At 37.1% G+C, this 22,556-nt stretch overlaps 1 protein-coding gene across 1 annotated transcript in view; it reads left to right on the top strand.

The window, feature by feature from the left end:
- The window catches only part of SGCE (sarcoglycan epsilon), a 34,001-nt gene extending 12,163 nt beyond the window's left edge, over positions 1 to 21,838 (top strand). Inside the window, 11 exon segments of the mRNA XM_071560730.1 lie at positions 316 to 438; positions 2,992 to 3,149; positions 5,898 to 5,970; positions 7,097 to 7,295; positions 8,903 to 9,065; positions 12,485 to 12,696; positions 13,445 to 13,471; positions 14,182 to 14,370; positions 15,932 to 15,975; positions 17,388 to 17,422; positions 19,097 to 21,838. Coding sequence (XP_071416831.1) covers positions 316 to 438; positions 2,992 to 3,149; positions 5,898 to 5,970; positions 7,097 to 7,295; positions 8,903 to 9,065; positions 12,485 to 12,696; positions 13,445 to 13,471; positions 14,182 to 14,370; positions 15,932 to 15,975; positions 17,388 to 17,422; positions 19,097 to 19,147 — 1,274 coding nt within the window. The 3' untranslated portion in view covers positions 19,148 to 21,838.
- The last annotated feature ends 718 nt before the right edge of the window (positions 21,839 to 22,556 follow it).

The raw sequence follows: 22,556 nt of genomic DNA, 5'->3' as shown, positions 1-22,556 counted from the left end.
AATTATAAAATTACAACAGTCTTCCTCAATTTTTATACCAATGAAAATAAAGAGCTTATAGAAGTTCTGAGATCTGAACATAAGCAGTTTTGTTATTGCAGTCTTGGAAGGGATCCTGTTGGGCAAAGTGGGGGTTTGCCCTGTGTTCTCTTCTCAAATCTCTGTAACCTTTTAAAAAACTAATGAAAAAGTATCTAATATTTGTTGCTTTCCTTCTGCCACATGCCTGCATTGCTGTTGAAATGCATGAAGTTACCTAGAGCATGTCTCATTTTTGCCTTTTTTCTGTCTCTTATCTCTCCTTCTGCTTTTCAGTGTACACGATTCTGTCTAGGGTGCACTCTGACCGGAATGTATACCCCTCTGCTGGAGTTCTGTTTGTTCATGTTTTGGAGAGAGAGTACTTTAAGGGGGAATTTCCTCCGTACCCAAAGCCTGGTATGGAATGATACGATTTCCATATTATATACAAATGTAGAAAAAATACTGTCCTAAGAAATTGAAGTCTACCTGACATACCTTATAGTTCAGTTCAACATAAGATAAAAAGGTCAGGTTTTAGTTTCTATTGAAATATCCTCAAATGAAATAAAAGATGTGGTCCTACATGTCTAAAATATTCTGGTTTGTGGTCATTTGTGAAAAGGTGCATGTAATTGTGTATTGTGAAAAAATGTGCTCAATTTCAAAAGGCCTTATATAGATCTGGTATTAGGAAGTGTTTGTTTTGTTCACTTTTGTGTTAAACTTGAAATTGTGGAAGTTTAATAATTATGTCTGTTAAAAATGCCATTTATCTAATCACTGTTTCAGACATAGTATCTATTAGGCTATATGAAAAAGCAGTTTGAAAGCATACAGTAAACATGAGAGAAAATAGAAGATTAAATCAAATATGAGACTACATAATGGTGTTTTATTTAATTTAAAACAGATATTCCTTTGGAATCAACCTTCTTCCTATGTGTAGGAACACTTTAATGTTAGTGAGCAGTTTGTTTTTAGGGAAGGAGCTGTGATTGGTATTTTGAGGTACACCAAAGCTAAAGATTGATCACCGGCAGGTTAGAATATGTGTAAGCAATCTTGAGAGTGGGAAGAGAAAAGAGAGAGCAGAGAGAGCATTCAGCCCCACATGTTTATTAACAATAAAAAGGAACGATAAATATACAAATGTATCCAATTTGTATAAATATGACTACTATATTTTCCTATAAAAATAGGAAAAATGTGTAATACATGCACTGAGCACATATAATCAAAACCTGTTTCATTAGTAAGTTCTTGAATTGATTTGACAGTGCTATTATCAAGGCTCACTTGAAACTAAAAATAAGCTTCTGTTAGCATTGGTTAAATTTTATTATGAGTAAACCCAAATGTTTTAAAAATTGCTTCTTTTTGAGAAATGGATGTTTTTTCTGACGTGGATACCTGAATCTTCATTTATGTCATGGTGACTGGCAGAGTGAATTTTTCCGATGTCCCAGTTTCCTCCCAAATTTGGCATACAGCTGGAAAGAACCTGGAAATTTTTCTAATGATGGGTTTTTCTTACTGTCATGGCCTCTCTTGACATCCCTGTTATTCAAAGGCAATAGGAATCTGATTTCAGATCCTGTTGAAATTGCTCTCCATTGCTCCCCACAGATGACTGGGATAATATCAGAAATTCACTGTAAGGCCTAATGCTGCCACAGTCCTTTTATTTTTGTCTGTTGAGCTGGATCATTAGCATCATTCCTTGATGAAGGAAGGGAAAACCACAATGTCTCACAGGTGGCTTTCAGAATTTTCCCTGATTCTTTGTGATGCTGGGAATTATGTTATGAGTGCAACAGATTAGATGACTGGGATGTCCTGAGAGAATTGTGAGGGAGGTTGTGTTACATGCTCAGGTGCCGTTATGGGTTGGTTCTGGTTCATTTTACTCATATCCAGATGATGTGTAAATGTGTACCTGACGACTAGTTACCCTTTGGCAACAGGTCCCAGTCCCTTTGTTCCTCTCTGGAGGAGATGATAGCTGTTCATTCCTCACTGGGCTCAGTTTCTGCCTTCTGTGCCAGGCTGCCTGTTATTTTCTCTTGACACTTGTCCTACAGTGCCTGCTTGCCATCTGAGAGCTGGGTTGGAGCGCAGGGCAGAGGTGTCTGTGCAGGCTCAGAATGGATTTGACTGAGTCCTGTTTCTCAGGTGGACACTGCCTCAGCAGTGAGGATCTGGTAGTGTTCAGGCATGCTGATTTCATTTAGGAAAGTTAATATAAACTGAAGTCAAATCCAGACATTTGTAAGAGTATCAATGAGAACCACAAGAACTGATGTAGTGGTTTGACTTGAGGGGCTTTTATGGATTGCAGCTAGACCATTGTATTTAGTAGTCATCAATGGATCAATTTGACAGGAATGTCTGCTCCTTTTTTGGATTAATTTGCTGAATCAAAATGACTGCCATGCTGTTGGTGCTGAAGACCTGCATGTATAGCCTGATGCTAACAGAAGCTTTCAGGCATTGGTGATTGCACAGCCACTCTTTACAGTAAGATCCCCCAATAATATATTGAGTATCTGGAGCCATCATTAAAAACATAAAAGAAAGTTGGGGCTGTGGGAAGAGAATTAAAGGACTGAAACCTTTGTGCTTGTGTCTGTGAGGAGATTAGATGCTTCTGTTCTATGTGGAACTGAGCTCTAAATATCAAACCTACTAGTTTCTAAACGTGAGCACTCAGTTGGCCAGGATTCTAGGAAGTACCAGTATGTTATCTCTGCCGTTGCTTACACTTTTCATGTGTGAATTTCTTAATACTTAAAAGTGCTAAGTAGGAGTTCACACACTTCTGATACAGTAAAGATTAGCAAATTTTTCTTTTTGGAAAGATTCAAAAAACATAACTGGAAACCAGAATAAGATTTTCTAGTGGAAACATCAAAATCAAAGCATATAGCATTTTCTTGTCAATATTCTAATACAATTTTTCTTATCTAGGTGAAATAAGTAATGATCCTATAACATTTAATACCAATTTAATGGGTTACCCTGACAGACCTGGATGGCTGCGCTATATACAAAGGACACCATACAGTGATGGAGTGCTGTATGGCTCACCAACTGTAGAAAATGTGGGCAAGCCAACCATCATTGAGGTATTTTCTTTCAAAAGCTCAAAAAGATATATTGTTTTAGAGTGTAAGATTCAGAACTGCCAACAAGTATTGTTCCTTATTTTGAATAGTTAATTGCAATAATTATATAAAAGATTATAAGGCAGGGACATGGACTTGTGATATTAGCATTTTCTCTTAGGTACCATTTTATTCTCTTTTGAGAAAAAGCCACATTGTATGACATTTTATAGTATACTTTTAAGGTTTAACTAAATAGTAATAACTAGTTCAGCTTAATATTTCTACATGCAATACCTTTAGAATTTTGCCTTTCAACTATCTAAGAGGCATTTCATTTCAGTAAATGATGACAATATAAAAGTTTTATTTAAAATAAAGTACAAAAAACTTCATAAATAACTGTACTAGAAGAATAACTGAATTCTGAACCAGACTTCTCCCCACTGGAAAATAGGTTTGAGTCAATAAACAAGTGGGTGGGGTTTGTTGGATTTGGTTTATTGGGGTTTTATAAATTATTATTTGTCAAATATTCCCTTGTTCATTTTTTGTGTTTATTGACATATTTTATTTTAGTTAGCACTAACATGTATTTAATTCTGTTCTTATAAGTAACAATGACTTTATTTTTGACAATTAGCTATCCAAATGTTTAAAAGCACTAATTATTCATTGTGCAGCAATTGAAAGGGAGAAACAACTGTATTTTCTGCTATGCATTTCATAGACAGCTGACTGAAGCAGACACTGTGTGCTTGCTTCACGGTGTTAAGAAGTCTGCATATTATCTTACTCCACCTATTTTGCTGCTCCAGCAGTATGTTTGTCTTAAACCTTTTTTTTCTAAATTCCATTTGATATAGTTTTTCTTTCTCAAGAATGACACCTCTGAACGTAAAGTTACAATGTAGATATCTTCACCCATGCCTGATTTTATATACCTGATTCAGTTTTGATTTCAGCAGAGTTAATAACATCTGAGAATTAATAATTTGCAGAATCTCCTACAGACTCTGCTTAGCTTTCTGTACAGAGCGCCATTATTTAAAATTTCTAGTTTTTAAATGGCATGTGCTTTTAGATTCTAGGATCAGATGTGGCTTTTGAATTAATTCTGTGGTACATGAGGAGGGCAGATGGCATTTTGATCCGCTTCCTAGTGTCATCTGAGTGGTTTCATATTCCTGGGTTGAATATAACTTCCATCATGTCCTGAGGGGATGTCATGGGTAGGTTAATTAGTAGGAGGAGACCTCATGATTAGAAGAGCATAACATTATGCACAGCACTGCAGGACAGCAGGTAATATTCTTGCGTTCAAGCTCCTTTGAAAGCTGTGCAGAGGCAGTGCTGGAATGAGTATTCAGGACAGGGGCAATCTCTGCCATGTCGCTGTTCTGTGGTGCTGGGGCACAGGCCACACTGGCAGCTCCCACTGCTGGAGTGCAGGCTCAAGGTGGGTCCTGTCGTGCTCCTATATAGAGCTTTTGCAACCAAGGGGTTAGGTTTTCTAAGTATTAATGTTTCAACTGCTATTGAAACAATTCTTTGAAAAATTAACAGAACTGAGAATTGGAGAAATCTCAGAAATACATTTCCTATTTGTTACATTACACAAGATCTAATTGTGCCAGGTAAACTTTCCCCTCTCCACTTAAATGAACCTGCCGAAGATAACCCACAGCATTTTTCGTTCTCATTCAGATCATTTAAAAGAAGTGCAACATCCATTACTTTTGTTTGTTTAATAGTCAATGTCATAATGGCTTGCTGAGAAAAATATAGTTCTGTCACTATTACCACTTCTCTACCTCTCCTTTCTCCCTAAAATTAGAAAGAAAAGTAGTCTTTTTAAGTTTATTTCATAAAGGATTTATCACCTTTCAGGAAAAAAAAGGTAGAGATAATAATACATAATTATACTGATGTGCAGCCTCCTCATGTGTTTCTTATGAACAAGCATTTTACACAGTACAACTTTGGAGCACAGTCGCCACTAAGTAACCGCTTGCACACATTTCGGGTTTCCTAGATATTTAAACTTTTAGATTGATATCCTTGCATATTTTCATCATGAAGGTGTATGTTTCCAAAAATAAGAGTCAAGAATGTTGCATCTCCCCCCTAGTTTTCACTTCCTCTATAGTTACAGATTGCAGAATTCTTTTAAAAACTGCTGCTGTTTGAGCAATGTTTGTGAATCCATTCATGGAATATGATCGAAAACTAAACCTTAGTATCAGAGGTGAGAATTGCTGAGGTCCCAACACTTTTTCCTTTAAAAAAGAAAAATCTCTATCTAGTTTATTTCCCTAGGAGCTGTTGATGAATGTAGATCTTACAGTGTATTGATGGAGGGAAGTTGGAGGCTGGATGGGGAAATGGTTGCCTATGGTTCTTCTTAAAGAAAACAGAAAAGAAAGAATACACATGTATGACAGGACACTTACATCAGGAGACACTTACCTCAGGAGCAAAGTACGTTCTTTTCACATACATCCCTTGGATAATTATATTTGGCTATAGACTGGTCAAGAGAATTCCAGTAGCTCGACTTGAAGGTAGTACTGCATTAAATAAATTGACCTTACCTTTCCAATTTTATTTATTTTAACAAGTGAATATTGATACCTTTCAAAGTAAGGAGGCAAAACATTTAAAAGGTGATAAGTATTTCTAAATTATCAATTTAATTTTCATTGATATTTCATATACGTAATTTTCTTTTTGCATTGTTGTTCTGCAATCATATCTTTTTCACTCCAGATCACTGCGTATAACAGGCGTACCTTTGAAACAGCAAGACATAATTTGATCATTAATATAATGTCAGCAGAAGGTAGGTACAGTAAATAGCTTGTTGTGTTTGGAACCGAAGAAGCAAAACTATCTTATGGGCTCTGGTTTTTCAAGATAAAAAATACTGTATAAGAGTTGTCTGGTGTTCAAGCCAAATGCAGGGGCACAAGGGAGAAATAAGAGAGTTTTTCCTCCTTTAATTAATTTTGTTATTTTAATCCAGATTGTTTCTGTCATACAGAACTTTTTCCTCACTCAAAAAAAAATTTACTTTTTTATTTTGAATTAAACTGATTTTAGGCAGTTCAATGCCTCCCTGATGCCCCATCCTGTCAGATCTTGGAAGCTCAGCAGAGTCAGGCCCGGTCAGTACTTGGATGGGAGACCTCCTGGGAATACCAGGGGCTGTAGGTTCTAGTCCTGAGGTCTTCACTGTCACAGTCCAAGCTCGCTTGGCCATGGCAGATGAACCGGAGGAGTTAAAGGGTGGGGCCAGCTGTGCCTCACCTAAAACATCCACTGCGCAGGCTCGAAGGGCACATCCACGTGGGTAGAGCCCTTCCCAAATCTTCCTTCACGCAGCCCAGCCATACATACATACAAACTGGTTGCAATTTTAAATTTCTTGCTCTCTTTTCGAACAGACCTTACACGGAGGATTTCCCTCTCTTTCTACGTGTTGTTTAGTTTTCTTAGTTCTGCATGTGCTTTATGCACAGAACAGTTATGTAGCTGATTCAGCAAACAGGTTATGACACATATAGACATTTAGTCTGTAAAATTAGTTCTTTTCATTGTGTTTATGTATTTGCATTCTGGAGTGTTAAAGGTTGGAATCCATGGTTGCTGCAGATTAGTTTTGACCACCAAATTTGCATGAATATAATTTTATCTGTTAATGAAGTTTTGCTAGCTGAGACTCTTTTTCTCTACTCCACTTCTTCATCTCCCAGTTGTTTTATAAATAATTGAAGATTTTCAGCTTATAACAGCTAATGGTACTCACTCTTGAATTAAACATAATCACATTAGGTTCAAAAGGAGCTAATTTGAACACAAGACTTTGGACAGCTGTATCAATCTTAAAGTAGTATTACTTTAATCATTACTTCAGATATTTTGTTGGGCAGCCTTTGTTTAATGCAATACTCTTTCATCACAACTAGATTTTCCTTTACCATATCAAGCCGAATTCTTCATAAGGAATATGAATGTAGAGGAAATGTTAGCAAGTGAAGTTCTTGGTGACTTCCTCGGAGCAGTGAAAAATGTCTGGCAGCCAGAACGCTTGAATGCCATAAACATCACTTCAGCCCTCGACAGGGGAGGGAGAGTTCCACTGCCTATTAATGATATGAAAGAGGGGTAAGCACATGTCTCAGTCTGATGTTTTTGCTTTACCCTTTTCCTTCTTACTGAAAAGCTTAATATTTTTTCCAGTTTTCTAGAAACTTTGCAATTACTGTTTTAGATTTTGGAAGTTTACTGATGACCTGAGTCCCAGTTATAACATGAATTTATTGTGTTAGATACCATTACAACAGGTGACAGCTCCTATATATTGATATTACAGTCCAAGGAATACTTATAAATTCCATTAATTATGAACCAGTTGGTAGTAAACGCTTATTTTGTAATACCACTTTTACTTCTCAGCAGTCATTTTCAAGTTTTTAATCGTTCCCAATTAATGAAACTCAAAATTTTGAAGCAAGTTGTGATAGAGCATAGGTTTCAGGGACTTAAATTTCTACGAGCATTTAGCATGTAACAGTGTGATTTCTAGCTGTACTCTTACTATCAGGTAATTATGTGATTCACAAGCACTGTGGACTTTCTTCTGAAAGTCATAAGCTGAGGTATCTGGTGGCCTCATGTTATGCAGCATAAACTGCCACAATGCAGTATTTACAGCTGTGCCTTGTGACCATAAATTCTGTTCTGAAACACTGTACTTCTCTTGGAAACTAATAAGGATTCAGTCTTTTCAACTTATGGTTGTGACAGTGCTTTTCCCTGGTGAAAATAGAGATGCCTTGTTATTTTCAGATAATTTTAGATATTTTAGTGTCAAATAATATCTAAGAAAGGGCTGAAGGTTCAAAATACATGTGCAGAAAATAGTGTTGTTTCAGACCCCTTTTGCATATCTGGAGGTTTTGAACACATTTAAAAAAGGCTAGTTATTGCTGTACTATCCAGAGTAATAGCAGAGCCACTTAATGCAAGAAACTACACTTCAAAAATTTAGTGAGATAATGCCTAATGTACCAAGTGTCAAGTAGCACGTAATTTCTGTTTCAGAGTCCATTGATGTATTACTACCCGGTGCAGCAACTATTTTCCAGCAGCATCCTTTATATCTAAATATGGCAATGAATAATACAATTAGTGCTGTAGCACTTATTTTATGTATGATAATGCTAAATGAAGTATTAAGTTTACATTCAGCTTTCAGTATTCTGAAGCAAATTCTGTTGGCAGTGCATAGCTGCAGTATGGAATGTTTTATGAAAAGCTGGAGGATTGGCAGGTTTGTATTAGTATTAGTTTTAGAAATAACTAATCACTGTGAATTTCATTTGAAAGCATTGGAAGGAACTCTTTAGAAATATTATGATAAGCAAGCTAAAGATTTCTATAAGATAAAATTATACTATTTTAATGCAATTTTTAAAAGTAGTCCTGATTTACTTATACCAGGAAAGTACACTTGGAGCTCTGTGACTTCAGAGAAATCTATACCTCTGCTGGCAAGCAAGTATTTACATTACAGAAAACAGAATATGTTGTAATATGCAGCTAGAAAAATCCTTTTGATTTCAGTCAGTTATTTGTATGCTTAGATAAAGTATACTATGAAGCAAAATAATTTTTAAAAGTAATTTCCGTCTTTAAAAGAACAGCTGAATGTCACTGTCAGAGCAATAATGTTTGGATCCTGCTGGTCTGTCACTCCTCTTTTTCTGCAGTGTGTATGTGATGGTTGGGGCAGATGTTCCATTCTCTTCCTGTTTACGAGAAGTGGAAAACCCACAGAATCAGCTGAGGTGCAGTCAAGAAATGGAACCTGTAATAACCTGTGATAAAAAATTTCGTACTCAATTCCATATTGACTGGTGTAAAATATCTCTGGTGAGTTATTTTATTACTGCATAAAAAAGATGTTTATAGAAGTACAGGTGAGAGTTTTGCCAGCCTGCCCAGACAACTTTGCCAGTGTTACTTAATTGTGACTGACTTTTTTTTCCATCTCGCAGGTGGTCTTCAGGTTCTAAAAGGATTTTGCTGTGTAGGCTAAGTTCTGTTAGAGTTGAGCCTCAGTGAAAGCACCAAATTGGTTTTCAGTAGTAGCATATTCTATACATGGCCAGAGAACTCCAGGGCTTAGAGGACTAAAAGTGATGAGGGAATTATTTAGGTAGGTGTAGTTCATTACTTTGGAATGCTAATACTCCTAGTTACACTTGCTTTCCTTAAAGAAAAAGTTTATGTATGTTTTTCCAGTTACTAATTCTACAGTACTGACCAGTTAAATAGTATTTTATGCTGTTAAAAAAATTCTGATGTCTACAATATATTTTCATATTAAATATGAAACAGAGAAAGAAAATAGTGTTGACTAAAGGAATAAAAATAAATGGGAACATTTTTCTCAAATACAAGAAAAATGATAATGGAACACTAGACTATTTGCCATGGAATAATTCCTAAAGAAGCTTTTTGAGGTTATTTTTTTTTTTTAGTTCCAGTAAGGAAAATCAAGAAATAATCAAGTATTGGAAGAGAAGATTTCAGATAAGTTTGAACAATGATAGTAAAACTACGTAAAATAAACTTAGATGATTGTTGAGCTGCTTCAGACATTACTCAGGGGGAAGCTGAGAGAGAGATATTAAAAGCATTTAATAGTGGAAAAAACATATTGAGTGTGAGAAAAGGTATTCAGACACAAAATTGATTGAATAACTTCCAGCCTTTTCTTCGTATATACTATATATTATGAAAGCTGTTAGAAAGCTTGGAAATACTTGTTTTAAAAAGAATATCCAGATTAATTACTTTTTATTGGCTTTCTGTTGAGAAATTGCAAAAGGCACAAATGTACACAGAAATAATTGCCAGCACCTGAAAAACAGCAGAAGGCAGCTAGCTAGTCTTTGTCAAGAACAAACCGTGTCAAGTTTTTGATTTCCTGCTACAAGAAAGTAGAGCTGAGGTGCAGCAGCAGGTGTCTTTCCTTTATGGGGAGGTTTTTTGATACTGTCTCGCAACCAAGCTCAGGAACACGGCCTAGATGGAGCTAGGACCTAGTGGAGAGCTGGTTGGTAGCCATAATCATAATTATTAATAGTTCCTTGCCATTCTTCATTAATAGCTGGATAATGGAATATGCTTATTAAATTAAATTTTCAGTCCCCATGAAGCTGAAAGCATTTGCAGGTGCATTGCAGGACCAGGTGGAATTCAGAAGGCTCTTGAGAAACTGGAGAAACAGCATTGGAAAATAGGGTGAATTTTAAAAGGAGCAGCAGAGAGATAGCACATTAATGCAGGAGCAGCCAGCAGTGCCCATGCAGAATGAAGAGTGGCTGGTTGGGAGTACTTCAGAAAGAAATGTCTGATAGTAGCAGTAGCTCATAAACTAATCATGAAGCAGCATTGACATGCTGATTTGAGAAAAGCAGAGATCACCCTGGGATGTGTAACAGGAATAGGCTCTCAGAGAAGTGTCATTTTCTGCAGCAGCCTACAACTCAGCCTTCTTGAGTTCAGCATTTGTTTTGGCAGTGTGCCACAGTAACTGGATTTAAACAGGCTTAGGGGTGTTTACTGTTGGCAGCAGCAATGCTGCTGTAACCTGGAGCATCAAAAGAAAAAGGGAGACAAGCTTCCCTCTGTCTAATCACAGTCTGCTTTTCACAAGGCAAGCCAAGGGGGAGGAATTCTCACAGATCTATGGGTGAGGATGGAGTTGAGCTCTGTTTCCCATAACCACAACATAGACAAGTGATTGAAAATACAGCCATCATATCCTCTTCCTCCCACTTTTGGGAGGTGATGTTGGCAGTTAACACTAAATCAAAGAGTGGATTCAAGTTTGAGGGTCCCAAATTCTGCAAAGAGAGGCAATGTAATCACAGACTATTCTGAGTTGGAAGTGACCCACAAGGATCATCAAGTCCAACTCTTAAGTCAATGGCCCATACAGGGGATTGAACCCATGACCTTGGCATTATTACAACCAAGTTTTAACTAACTGAGCTAATCTCAGGGTCATATATAAATGGTTCCTCTTACCACTGCTCTTTGATAGCTTGTTCTCACTCTGTGCATGGGCTTTTGTTGGTCGCGTCAACAAGTACATAAATATTTTTGTGCATTTGTTAGGGTTTGAGATTCAGCTAAGCAGCCAGGTGGAACCCAGAGTACCTGACATAAAAGATAATGTGGAATTAATAAGCAGAGAACACAAAAGTTAATTTTTGTTTTGCAAACTTATATGTGTGCATTTGAGTCTCAACAATATTTCTGGCATTCCATGAAAATCTGTTAATCTATTGTGTAAATTGTAATACAATTTATTGCTTAAAGTGTAAATTATAAAGAAATGACCATCATTTGCAAGATTTCTCAGTGAACAGTCAAAGAAAAGTTCAAGCATGAATGCAAATATATTTTATTAATGATCTGGAGAGAGCCTTAAGCAAACACTGATAAAATTTAACAGTAATATCTAACTGAAGATAACAAGAAAACAGGCAGAAAATTAAAAAGTCATCTGTGAAAGGCAGTCAAATGCAATAGGAAATCCAGTAGCAAAACAAGGTTGTATTCTAGGAACATTAGGTACAAACGTAAGGAAAATATAAATAAAAAATTACTTGTGACTAAGAATGCAGCCTTCTGGAGGTTAGTGGAATTCAAAAGAATCCCTTGAAACTCTGACTCCAATCAAACAAATGTGTATTTCATCTTGGGGTGCCTCCTGCATTGGGTTTGTGGGGGAGGCAATGAGCTGCTCCATCCTTGGCAGCTCAGTTGATGCCTCTTGCTTTTTTGAGCACTGGACGTGAAGCTCAAGATAATAGGAAGGAGAAGGATGAGGAAGACAGGTATGTGACTTAATCTCTGCCACACTCATACAAGAGAGTGCAGTATTGTTATTTAGAAAGAGTAGTAAGAAATGGATTGATGAAAAAGAAATCAATACCAAATAATTAGTTTGCACTAAGGATGTTTACTTGAATTTTTACTCAGATACTGTTTGTGTGAGGTATGCCTAAAAGCAATCCTTAAAACCCTTGGTATCTCTGGTGGGCACAAAATAGAGTAATATTGTAACATTACTATCGCATTGATGAGAAGCTTTCTTAAAATGTAAGGTTCTATTGTTTAAAAAAAAATGATTGGATGAAATGTATAGAGTTTGTCCAACATGTAATATGGATCTTTTATATGTTATGGTTGGTTAGATACTGCCTATTTTTACATCCTGTTACTTTGTTATTTAATCATCTTTTTTTCTTCTTTTTTTTTCCCCTGGGTATCAGGTTGACAACACAAAACAAGTTTCCACCTTTCAGGAAGTGATTCGTGGAGAGGGAATATTACCTGATGGTGGAGAATACAAGCCACCTTCTGACACACTGAAAAGCAGAGACTATTACTCGGATTTCCTAATTACACTGGCAGTGCCCTCGGCAATAGCACTGGTGCTTTTTCTAATACTTGCCTATATCATGTGCTGCCGACGGGAAGGAGTGTGAGTACTTTAACACGCTAATAAGGAACTGTAGATTTTTCTAAGATTATAATGCATAGAGAAGACTATTTGTTAGAATACTTCCATTCAGTTCATTATAAACATTTAAAACTTGCTAAAAGGTATCTGCTCAAAATACTGAACTATCCCTCACCTAAGCACATGCACTAATTTCCAAGTGGATATAGAGCCTGTAGTTGTTCTAGCTGAAAGGGTTAAAATACTCAACATATGCACAAAACTTCCCAAAATCTCCACCTATGCACAGCTCTCCAAAATGTCTCCCAGCAAATAAAATACTAATAAAGGATCATTGTCTCAGGAAGATATTAAGTAATTTCTAAAATTCTAACTTTCATAACATAAACCTGGTTGAGGAGATTAACTGAATTTAGACATAAAAGAAAAACACATAAAAGGAAAGCAGCAAGTAACGTGATTTCTGCCATTGCTTACACAAACTACAATTTCATTTTGTCACGGAATTTATTTTAGCCAGAAGCTTGTTCTTTAACCTGCATTTTCATTTCCCTGTGTGTGTGTGTCTGTGTGTATGTCTGTCACCATTATCACATCTCTCTACGTGCGTTCATCAAGGCCTCATCATAAACCCCAAATGCTGCCAAGTTGCATTTAGCAATAACCTTGTCAGCATTTCTACATCATGTACTATTTTCATCATCAGATAGATTTAATGTTCCAACTATCAATGCTATTATTTAATTCATAAATTTTGTTTTGTTTTTAGGGAAAAGAGAAACATGCAAACACCAGAGTAAGTGTCTTCTTTCCTGTTATTTTTCTTTTACCATTTAATTTTCATTCTCAGTAGCTTGTCATGCTTCATACATGTGTGTCATAATCTTCTTTCATTCTCTCTAAACCATGTTTTAATTCATAAATGTGAAAGCTGCTTTTAAATCAGTCTTGGCAAGGATAGAAGATCAGAATAAAAAGGGTTTGAAATTAACGACTGTTAATTCAAACTAAAATAGTGCTTTTAGAATAAGTGTGTTAATATGCAATTTATACTCCTGGTTATTGGACTTCCCAGCCTGTCTCTTAGAGGCAGTGAACAGGAGAAGTAGTATCCTGGAAGGTATCTAGTGCCTATACTATGGAGTGTTTTAAAATTATTTTATGAACTTTTATGAATCTACCACAAGAATCAGGAGTTAACCAAAACTTTCATTTTAACTGCTGCAAATAAATGGAACATTAGCCTTAAATTGCAGTCTCAGATCCTGTGAAAAATACCTATTCAGACAGAAAAATGTAATGGAATTATTACTGCCTTAAAAATTAAATAAATCCAGTATTTATTAATTTAACTATGTAAAGGTTTACTGCAATTGCTGCATTATAGAGTCAGTAGCATGTGTCAAAGTACTTGTATTTTTAAGAACAATAAAAATTGTAAAAGTATATCAGTTTTGGTAGAGTGGTTAAAATACGTATTCACTATTTTATTTCCTTTTGACATAGCATCCAGTTGGTCCACCACAGTGCTATACAGAAATCAACCAAAGAGCTTCGGGACATGTCTAAGAACAGAGAGATCGCGTGGCCTCTCTCAACGCTTCCCGTATTTCACCCCGTGACGGGGGAGATTGTCCCGCCCCTCCACACCGACAGCTATGACAATACCAGCATGCCACTGATGCAAACACAGCAGTAAGTGTTTAAATTTTATTTCTTAATGCTCATTGCAATTTGCCTGTAGATTCCAGTGCTTGTCATCTGAAATGTGCTTCAAATGGAGGTTTCAGTAATGACCTTCTAGTTCAAGATTGCTCTGATGTTTGCATTTCCAGCAGAAAGAAAGATCTTCTGTTATAAAATTAAAGTTATTTTTCAGTCTCCAGGCTCAGCAAGAAGGTTTGCTTGGAACAGTTAGATTTGCAAATATTTTGGAGAAAAACTACTTTTGATGGAGGAATCAGTTAAAACTGTTCTATTTTTGACACCCTGTCTTTCAACCAATGTCTTTGGAGTTCTGGTATAAAACTAGCACCAGGTTAGTGGCAGTTTCCTGCCAGAAAATCCAGACTTTGTAAGTGGTTAGTCATGTACCTGTCACACATGGTTTGTGTTTGAAATGTTGATGTTGAACAGAAGAACATATTCCATTACACAGATAATAAATACAGACTTACCAAGGAAAACACTCAAGAGTTCTCATCCGTTTCCATCGTTGCCACCCTCTCTCCAAGTCAGAAACCAGAAAAATACTAATTTCTGTTCTTGGAGTTCATTTATCACTAACTTAATGAAACTGCTGAGACAGATGCACCCAGTGTTTTGCAGATGTTCTAATTTAGACAAGCCCATAGTGCTGTAGTGAAAAGGCATTTTGTTTTGAGATGCCTGAGGCTGAGCAGGTCTGAGGCAGTGGTCTCGGAAGGGGCTGGCATTTCTCAGTGGTGGAACACTGTCTCTATCTGGTGGCTCCCCTGCTGGCAGGCCTGCATGGCAGCACTAACTCAGCCCGAATTGGCATATGCTTGCCATGAATTCCCTTCATAGTGTAGTTCCATGTTTTCTTCTTCCTACCCCAGAGCTAAATTCTCAAGAAAGTACAGCTGTATAAATTATTTCTTGTACAACTGCTTCAAAGTGCTCTGTCCTGTCTTTTGCAGCCTCTCCTCTATTCAGAATAGCTGTTTTTTATGACTGGGGTGCCAAATCCTGTACCAAAGGCTTTCTTGTGTTGTACATAAAGTATTTATCTGCTTCACCTACCATCCAATGCTTAATTCCTTTCTGTATAAACACCTGTTATAAACAGCTGTTAGGGTTAGGGTTAGGGACACTTAAGCAGGGCACAGAAATGTAACTTTGCCTTGATAACTGGACTGGTCTGACCCATGAAACTGGCTGGCCATTCATTCATTCCAGTGTCAATCATTAACGCTATCACCTTTGCTGTATTCATTACTTACGGAAACCAGACTTTGCTTAACATCAGAAACCCATGGTGACTCTTGTTACCTCTGGTATTTCACCAAGTCTGAGCTTTTGAACCTAGTTGTCAAGAGAAATAATAGGGACTACCTCAGTTTCTTTGTTTTCTTTGTTTCATTGACTTGGCTAACCTTTTGACAACTGTATCTGCCTAGTGAAAATAGATTATTGCTTCATAAGCAAAAAAATGAAGTGTAAATACTGAGCTTTCATCATAATACACATCAGACATTGTATGGAAACAGTAAAGATATTAAATGTTTTTTTATAGGAACCTGCCACATCAGACTCAGATTCCACAGCAGCAGAGTGCAGGTCAGTACGCAGAAAATACTATAACTATTAAATGACCAGTATGAAGGAATCAGTAGTCAAAATGTATACAGTCTATGAACAGTGGAAATAATTTTCAAGTATAGTCAGGTATTACAGCATTGTCATTCCAGATTTTTTTTTGATACATCAGTGAAAATTTGGGGATTGGATTGATGGAACAAGTGAGACATTAAGACTCTGCATGAGACACTGGAATCAGGTACAGCTAAGTTAGAAACCTTATATAAGTAATTTTCTGTTACAGCATGAAGCTACAGGCAGATTCCCAAGTGCATTGGAGCTCTTTATTGATGTTACTATATGTAAAGAGTTGATACTGGGGAGTCTGTGGTGAGGCGCAAATCCATGCTTCAGCTTTCCTGTATATTAGTCAGGGACCTTGGGGTACTAATTGACAGGAAGCTCAACATGAGCCAACAGTGTGCCCAGGTGGCCAAGAAGGCCAATGGGATCCTGTCCTGTATCAAAAATAGCGTGGCCAGCAGGACCAGGGAAGTGATCCTTCCCCTGTACTCTGTGTTGGTGAGGCCACACCTTGAGTAACGTGTTCAGTTCTGGGTCCCTCAGTTCAGAAAGGATATTGAGGTGCTGGAGCGAGTCCAGAGAAGAGCAACAAGGCTGGTGAAGGGACTGGAGCACAAGCCCTATGGGGAAAGGCTGAGGGAGCTGGGGTTGTTTAGCCTGGAGAAGAGAAGGCTCAGAGGTGACCTCATCACTGTCTATAACTACCTGAAGGGAAGTTCTAGCCAGGTGGGGGCTGGTCTCTTCTCCCAGGCACTCAGCAATAGGACAAGGGGGCACGAGCTTAAGCTCTGCCAGGGGAAATTTAAGTTGGATATCAGAAAAAAATTCTTTACAGAGAGAGTAATCAGGCATTGGAATGGGCTGCCCGGAGAGGTGGTGGATTCACCATCCCTAGAGATTTTTAAACACAGATTGGACGTGGCGCTGAGTGCCATGATCTAGTAAATGGACTGGAGTTGGACCAAGGGTTGGACTCGATGATCTTGGAGGTCTTTTCCAACCCAATCGATTCTATGATCAATTTTGCATCTTTCACAAATGCTCATGTACTGATTGAGGTCAGGAATGACCCATCAGGCTAAGGCTGACTATGCTCTCTACTTGGCATCTCAGGTTTGAGAAAAAGCTACAGGCATAGCCATGTGAAAGGGGGTAAGGATCACACAAGAAGAAGGTAGAGGCCAAAACATGATTTTTAAATATTCAGAGAGGTATTTAAGCAAAACTCTAGAGAGATACATATGTATTGAACATAATATGGGGACTACAGCTCCAAGTGGAAGATTTCTTTTAATTTAGGAGTTACATAAGCAACTCTATTTTCATTGAAAATCCTTCTTCTTCATTACTGCTTTCGGGGATTAAAGGAGAATTTCGTATGACAACATTTCAAAGATTTGAGGCAAGTATATAATAGATTTTTCTGCCCATATGGGTTGTTTTGTTATTTGTAAATCAAAAACACAGGTATAAAAAACCTGACTGCAGTTCTGCTAGATTTGCTGTTTGTGTGCTTTATTGTACACGTTCTGGAAATGGTGGATGAACCTGGCAGTCAAAGTCTTGATCCAAAGCCTCCAGCACTAGTTTGAGTTGACATTTAGCACAGCTCTTCACACTGACTACTGCCGACGTTTAGAAGGCAGAATGAAAATGTCACACAGTGCCACTGTTCTGCTATGACTGTTTTGTTACAAGAATTCCAGTCTGTCTTGCAGTAAAAAAGATGAAAAATCACCTAGTAGTACTGTATGGTGACAGCAGAGAGGAATTTTTGAAAAGGTAGGGAACATAAGTTAGCATGGGTTTGTCACTTGTGAGTTGCACTGAAAAACTGCTCTAAAAATAGATCTTAAAAATCCTTCTGTGTCTGTATTTTCTGTAGTACATTATTTTTGTAGAACATAACTATTCTTTCATATGCATCACAGACACTGCCTGTGTGACAAGGTCTCAGAAATCTAGGGGGGCAGGTGGTGGAATGTATTTGGGACAGTGTTTCCTGCTCCTCTCTTAGGTTATGATGGCACCTTGCTTTGTAACTCAAATGTGCAGGTGGCCCTGCAAGCACTTCCATGACCCTTCTGAAGGGTGTCTGTGACTCCTGTTGTCAGGCTGTTATTTTTATAAAGTTATGATTTAAAACACAATTCAGGCACTACTAAGAGTCTTCTGGTAGCATGAGTACAAACTTAGCAGTCAATTTTATTAATCTGTTAAAGTAAGAAATTTACAGAAATGAAACACATAAGGCAAAAAAAAAAACTATAGAACTAGATATTCATTGTTAACTTTTCCTCCTTTTGTACAGAAAATTCCCAGTATATTCAGGATTATTAACATACTATCAGTCACCACTATGAATAAGAAGTTTTTTGTTTTAAATCTTCAGTAGACCGTATGTAGTAATTTGAAAAGCAGACCATGTCTAGTAACCACTGTCCTCTTCAGGAAATATCTGAATCCCCAATAAGTAGAGGGCTTATTTTAACCTTATATAAAATGGCAGACTTAAGAGGTGACATAATGCTTGGCTATTTCAAAAGGTTAAAAGCTAACTTGGAAAGAATTGTGGAAAAAGTGACCATTCATATCTAATGTTTATGTTACACTCATGAAACTTACTACTGGTCTCCAGTATCAAAAAATACATTTAAGTTTTGTAATTGTCTCTCTGTCAATAGGCAGAATTCATGAGGACTGTATAAGGTGCTCAGATGAAAAAGTTCATAGGGTATAATGCAAAAGAATAACTTGCAGGTACACCATGTATTATTTTTTTCCATTTTGTGCTTCAGTCTCCCTATGAAGCCTGTTAGATCCCAAATGGAAAGATGAATTCCCAGCTGAACAATCTTTTCCCAGTGTTCTCCCTTCCCAGAAGACAGCAAGCAAAGCTCTGTCATGTGTATGTTGTCTTTTGGTCCAGGTTGTACATACAGTGTTTCTTCAATGTAGGTTGTTGATAACGGACTAATAAATACTATTTATGTGCTGTGTTCCCAGTTGCCAGTTCAGTATTGTTTGAAGCGTCATGTGCCACTGATGGATTATATAAATTCTCATCTATTTGCAGGTAAATGGTATTCCTGAGGAAAGAAAACTAACAGAAGCAATGAATTTGTAATCAGAGAAGGCAGCAAATTGTCTTATTTCCTTATTTGTGCTGGTTTATGCATGACTTTTTCTGGTGTATATTGTGCATGCCCACAGTATTACAGTGCTTTCAGTGCCAGAGAGTACAATCACTTCCATATAACTAATGTACTGTATCTTTTTGTACTTTGGACATTTTTGACAATTTGTAAACCCCGATAACTTTTTATATTTGCTACATGCAGAAAATAATCTTTCATATATATATATATATATATGTATGTATTAATAAATACCAAGCTTTATTCTGTCTTGTGATCTCTCCTGAAAGTTTTAACAGGGAAATCAGAACTTGAAAGGGTTTCAAACTGTTTAATGGGATGATGCAATTGCCTTATATTTGCACAGGAAAAGCAGTAGTGCATAAACATGAAAACGTGTGCAATATGATGAGGCTTAGAAATAGTATTGCAATTTATTAGGCATTAATTTTTTAGAAATTATCTAATAAAATGAGCAGTTATTTTTGAAAACAAGAAAAAGAATAAAACCGCAAACAAAATAACTAAAAGTACTCATGATGAAAATTAGATTTCTCTTATTTTACCAGATATTTACCCTATTTGAAAACTTCTAAGCAATAAAACATTTAAAATCTGTCCATTCATTCATCTGGATGTTAGAAGAAACTGTTGAAAACTACTGTAGGCAGAAATTAATACCTGTGAATAAAACGTGGTTAATTTTGTTACAGTGTATGTGGACTACTCTAAAAAAACTCTTACTTTTTTTTTGTGATATTCCCAATGCAGTTTATTTTTTTTGTATCCTACACATTTTTTGTTCTTTTTGGAGTACAGAAAGTTGTGGGAGAACAAGCTTATCTAATAAACCATAAAAAGGAGCCGATTAAAGACATACTTTCCTGGGAGGTGGTTCCTTTGAGAAACATTTGTCTCTGCAGCTGAAAGCTTAATAATGGACTTTGTTAAAAGGATCTGATCTGAGGTTTCTATATTTTTCAATAGACAGTGATAATTTATCCCTGACAGTTTTCACCAGATTTTAGATGAATTTCTGATCCTTCTTTAAATCTTCAAATACAGCATAACACAGGACTTCAGGGTCTGCAGCTGTAACAGCTCACACCAACAGTTCTTGGGGTGTTACCTCAAAGCATTGTGTTGTTTTAAGCTGACACTTACGCTTTGTCTTTTTTCTGTAATATTTTCTCTTTCAGAAGCTGTATGTTCATCAGGACATTGCATTGTAAGCAGAAAACCGCGTCTGCTTTAAAATTACTAAATACTGGCTACATTTCCTTAGCTGAGGTTTCTCAGGTCTCTGCTAAGAGAAGTTTGAGTAATTTTGGAATTTAAGACTGAGGATGAAAGAAATCTGTATAATAAGTTCATAGAGTTTGTAAAAAGACCAAAGTAGTCACTTTTGGTTTGGGGTTTTTTTCCCTTTTTAAAGTTATGACTATGTTCTGTCAAAACTAAAACTTAAGTTTGTGTTAATTTGATGTGTTTATAGACTCGGACCTGAATGCAGCATCTCAGCAGACAGTTAGAACAAGTCCTGAACAGCTTTTTAGACAAATTTTGTGCAACGAGTATGATAATGATTGCAGCAAAGTATATAGACAGTGCTCAGTATGTGGTACATACTTGTGTATTGTCAAGATGGCAGTTTGCAAAGCTGCCCTGAATGCTCAGCACAGCCCACAGAACGTGGTAGGAAATGCATCTTGCCATAGGAGTCCTGTTGGTGGTTGTTAGGCCAGGAAAGGTAGCTTAAGTTACAGGCATTGCAGCTGAAAAGTGACGGCAGTTTCTGAGACAGGTGGACTAAAGAGCCATTCCTACTCACTTTCAAAGTGGTATCCCATCACACCTTCCTACCTCATCCAAAAGGTCCCAGGGAAAATACTTCACCAGTCAATCAGCCTCCTCAGAGATACCTCCCCACGCCCCCTCTTTCTTTCCAGCAGCTTGGATGATTATCAGTGAAAAGTGAACTACAAAACTGCACACTGAGGTTTATAGTAAATTAAACATTTACGTCTTTTACCCGAGCTGTGAAAAAATTTGAGTACAATCAGCATTTGGTTTCTATTAGTTTATGCTACTATTTTCAGATCTATGAACTGTCAGTGTTTTGAAACTGAAATGAATGGAATGGATTTTAAATAGTGATTTTTAATGCAACATAAGACTAAACTTTGTAAATAGTGTTGGGTTGACATGACAATCAATGAACTATCAGTTGAGCTGCTCCCAACTTATTTGTATTAATGTAACAGTGCCAATACATTTAAGGATATGTCTTAAAACTGTTATGTACATTAATAAAGAATTAGTTTGTAGCAGTGAAGGCTCCACCTATTTTGAAAAGAATCTGATGATGTAGGTGACTTGGGTATTAAGCGCACCTGACCTATTTTATGATTGAAAGCTTCATTTATCTGAGGTAAGTTTAATAACAAATTATTTATTTTTACTTATTAAAACAATTGAAAGCAGAGATTTATAAAGCTGGTTAGATGCTTAATGGCTAAAGAATTAGTTAAGACAGTGAATTCACAGCCTCTTTTAACATTGTATAATGGCAATATGAGCTGATACTGTATTGATTAAATTGCAGCCAAATTAAACAGCCCTACAGCTGTCTTTGTACTTATATGAAATGTAAAATCTAATAAATAGGAAAACACAAAGGAGTGAAGTTGTTGTGTGGTTAATTTACAAAATGGTGCCTAACCAACACTGTGTTACAGCTGTGTTAACATTACTGAAACAGTACTGGATGGTCGGTGTCTGAGAACTAGAGTGGAGTTGATTGGGCAGGGTTTGTTTAACTGGGGGCAATGCCTAAACAGGTGTCATACCTGGAAACGATGGAGTGGTTGTTGCACTTAGATCAGGTGCCCATGTTAGACATATTCTCCCTGATTACACACGGAGCTTTGGAGATAGGAACTACCCCACTGAATCCTTTGCATAAGGACCCCCTTCTATTTAGTGTGGGATTTCAGTAGCTCCATTAGAAGCTAAATTCCTTAACCCAAACAAATCTTAAAGATGGGTTTGATTTCTTGATGTAGCCAGACAAAAGAAAACCTGCAGAGCTCTGCCTCGGAGTTCCTGCCTTGTAACCCAGGGGAAAAGTATTCAACACCTCTGCTGCAGAATTCTGCTGAGGAGTCCTGAGCTCCAACCCAGTTTTGGTTACTGGAGCTGTAATTTCATCAGAGCAGGGGCAGTGTGATTGACTGCAGGAGAATCTTCCTGCATTGCATCTGACATAATTTGTGATGCAGTGGATACCTGCCTCTCCTGTGAAGTAGCAGGATCCAGAAGTACAGGGCTCTGGAGAAACTGCAATACTAATCTTGTGATTTCAGGCAGGCTGAACAGTGAACCGAAGTGCAGCTCAAG

This window comes from Pithys albifrons, chromosome 7, assembly GCF_047495875.1.
Source record: "Pithys albifrons albifrons isolate INPA30051 chromosome 7, PitAlb_v1, whole genome shotgun sequence".
NCBI lineage: Eukaryota > Metazoa > Chordata > Aves > Passeriformes > Thamnophilidae > Pithys > Pithys albifrons.
The sequence above is the reverse complement of the archived record's forward strand: the minus strand, read 5'-3'. Positions and strand labels throughout refer to the sequence as shown.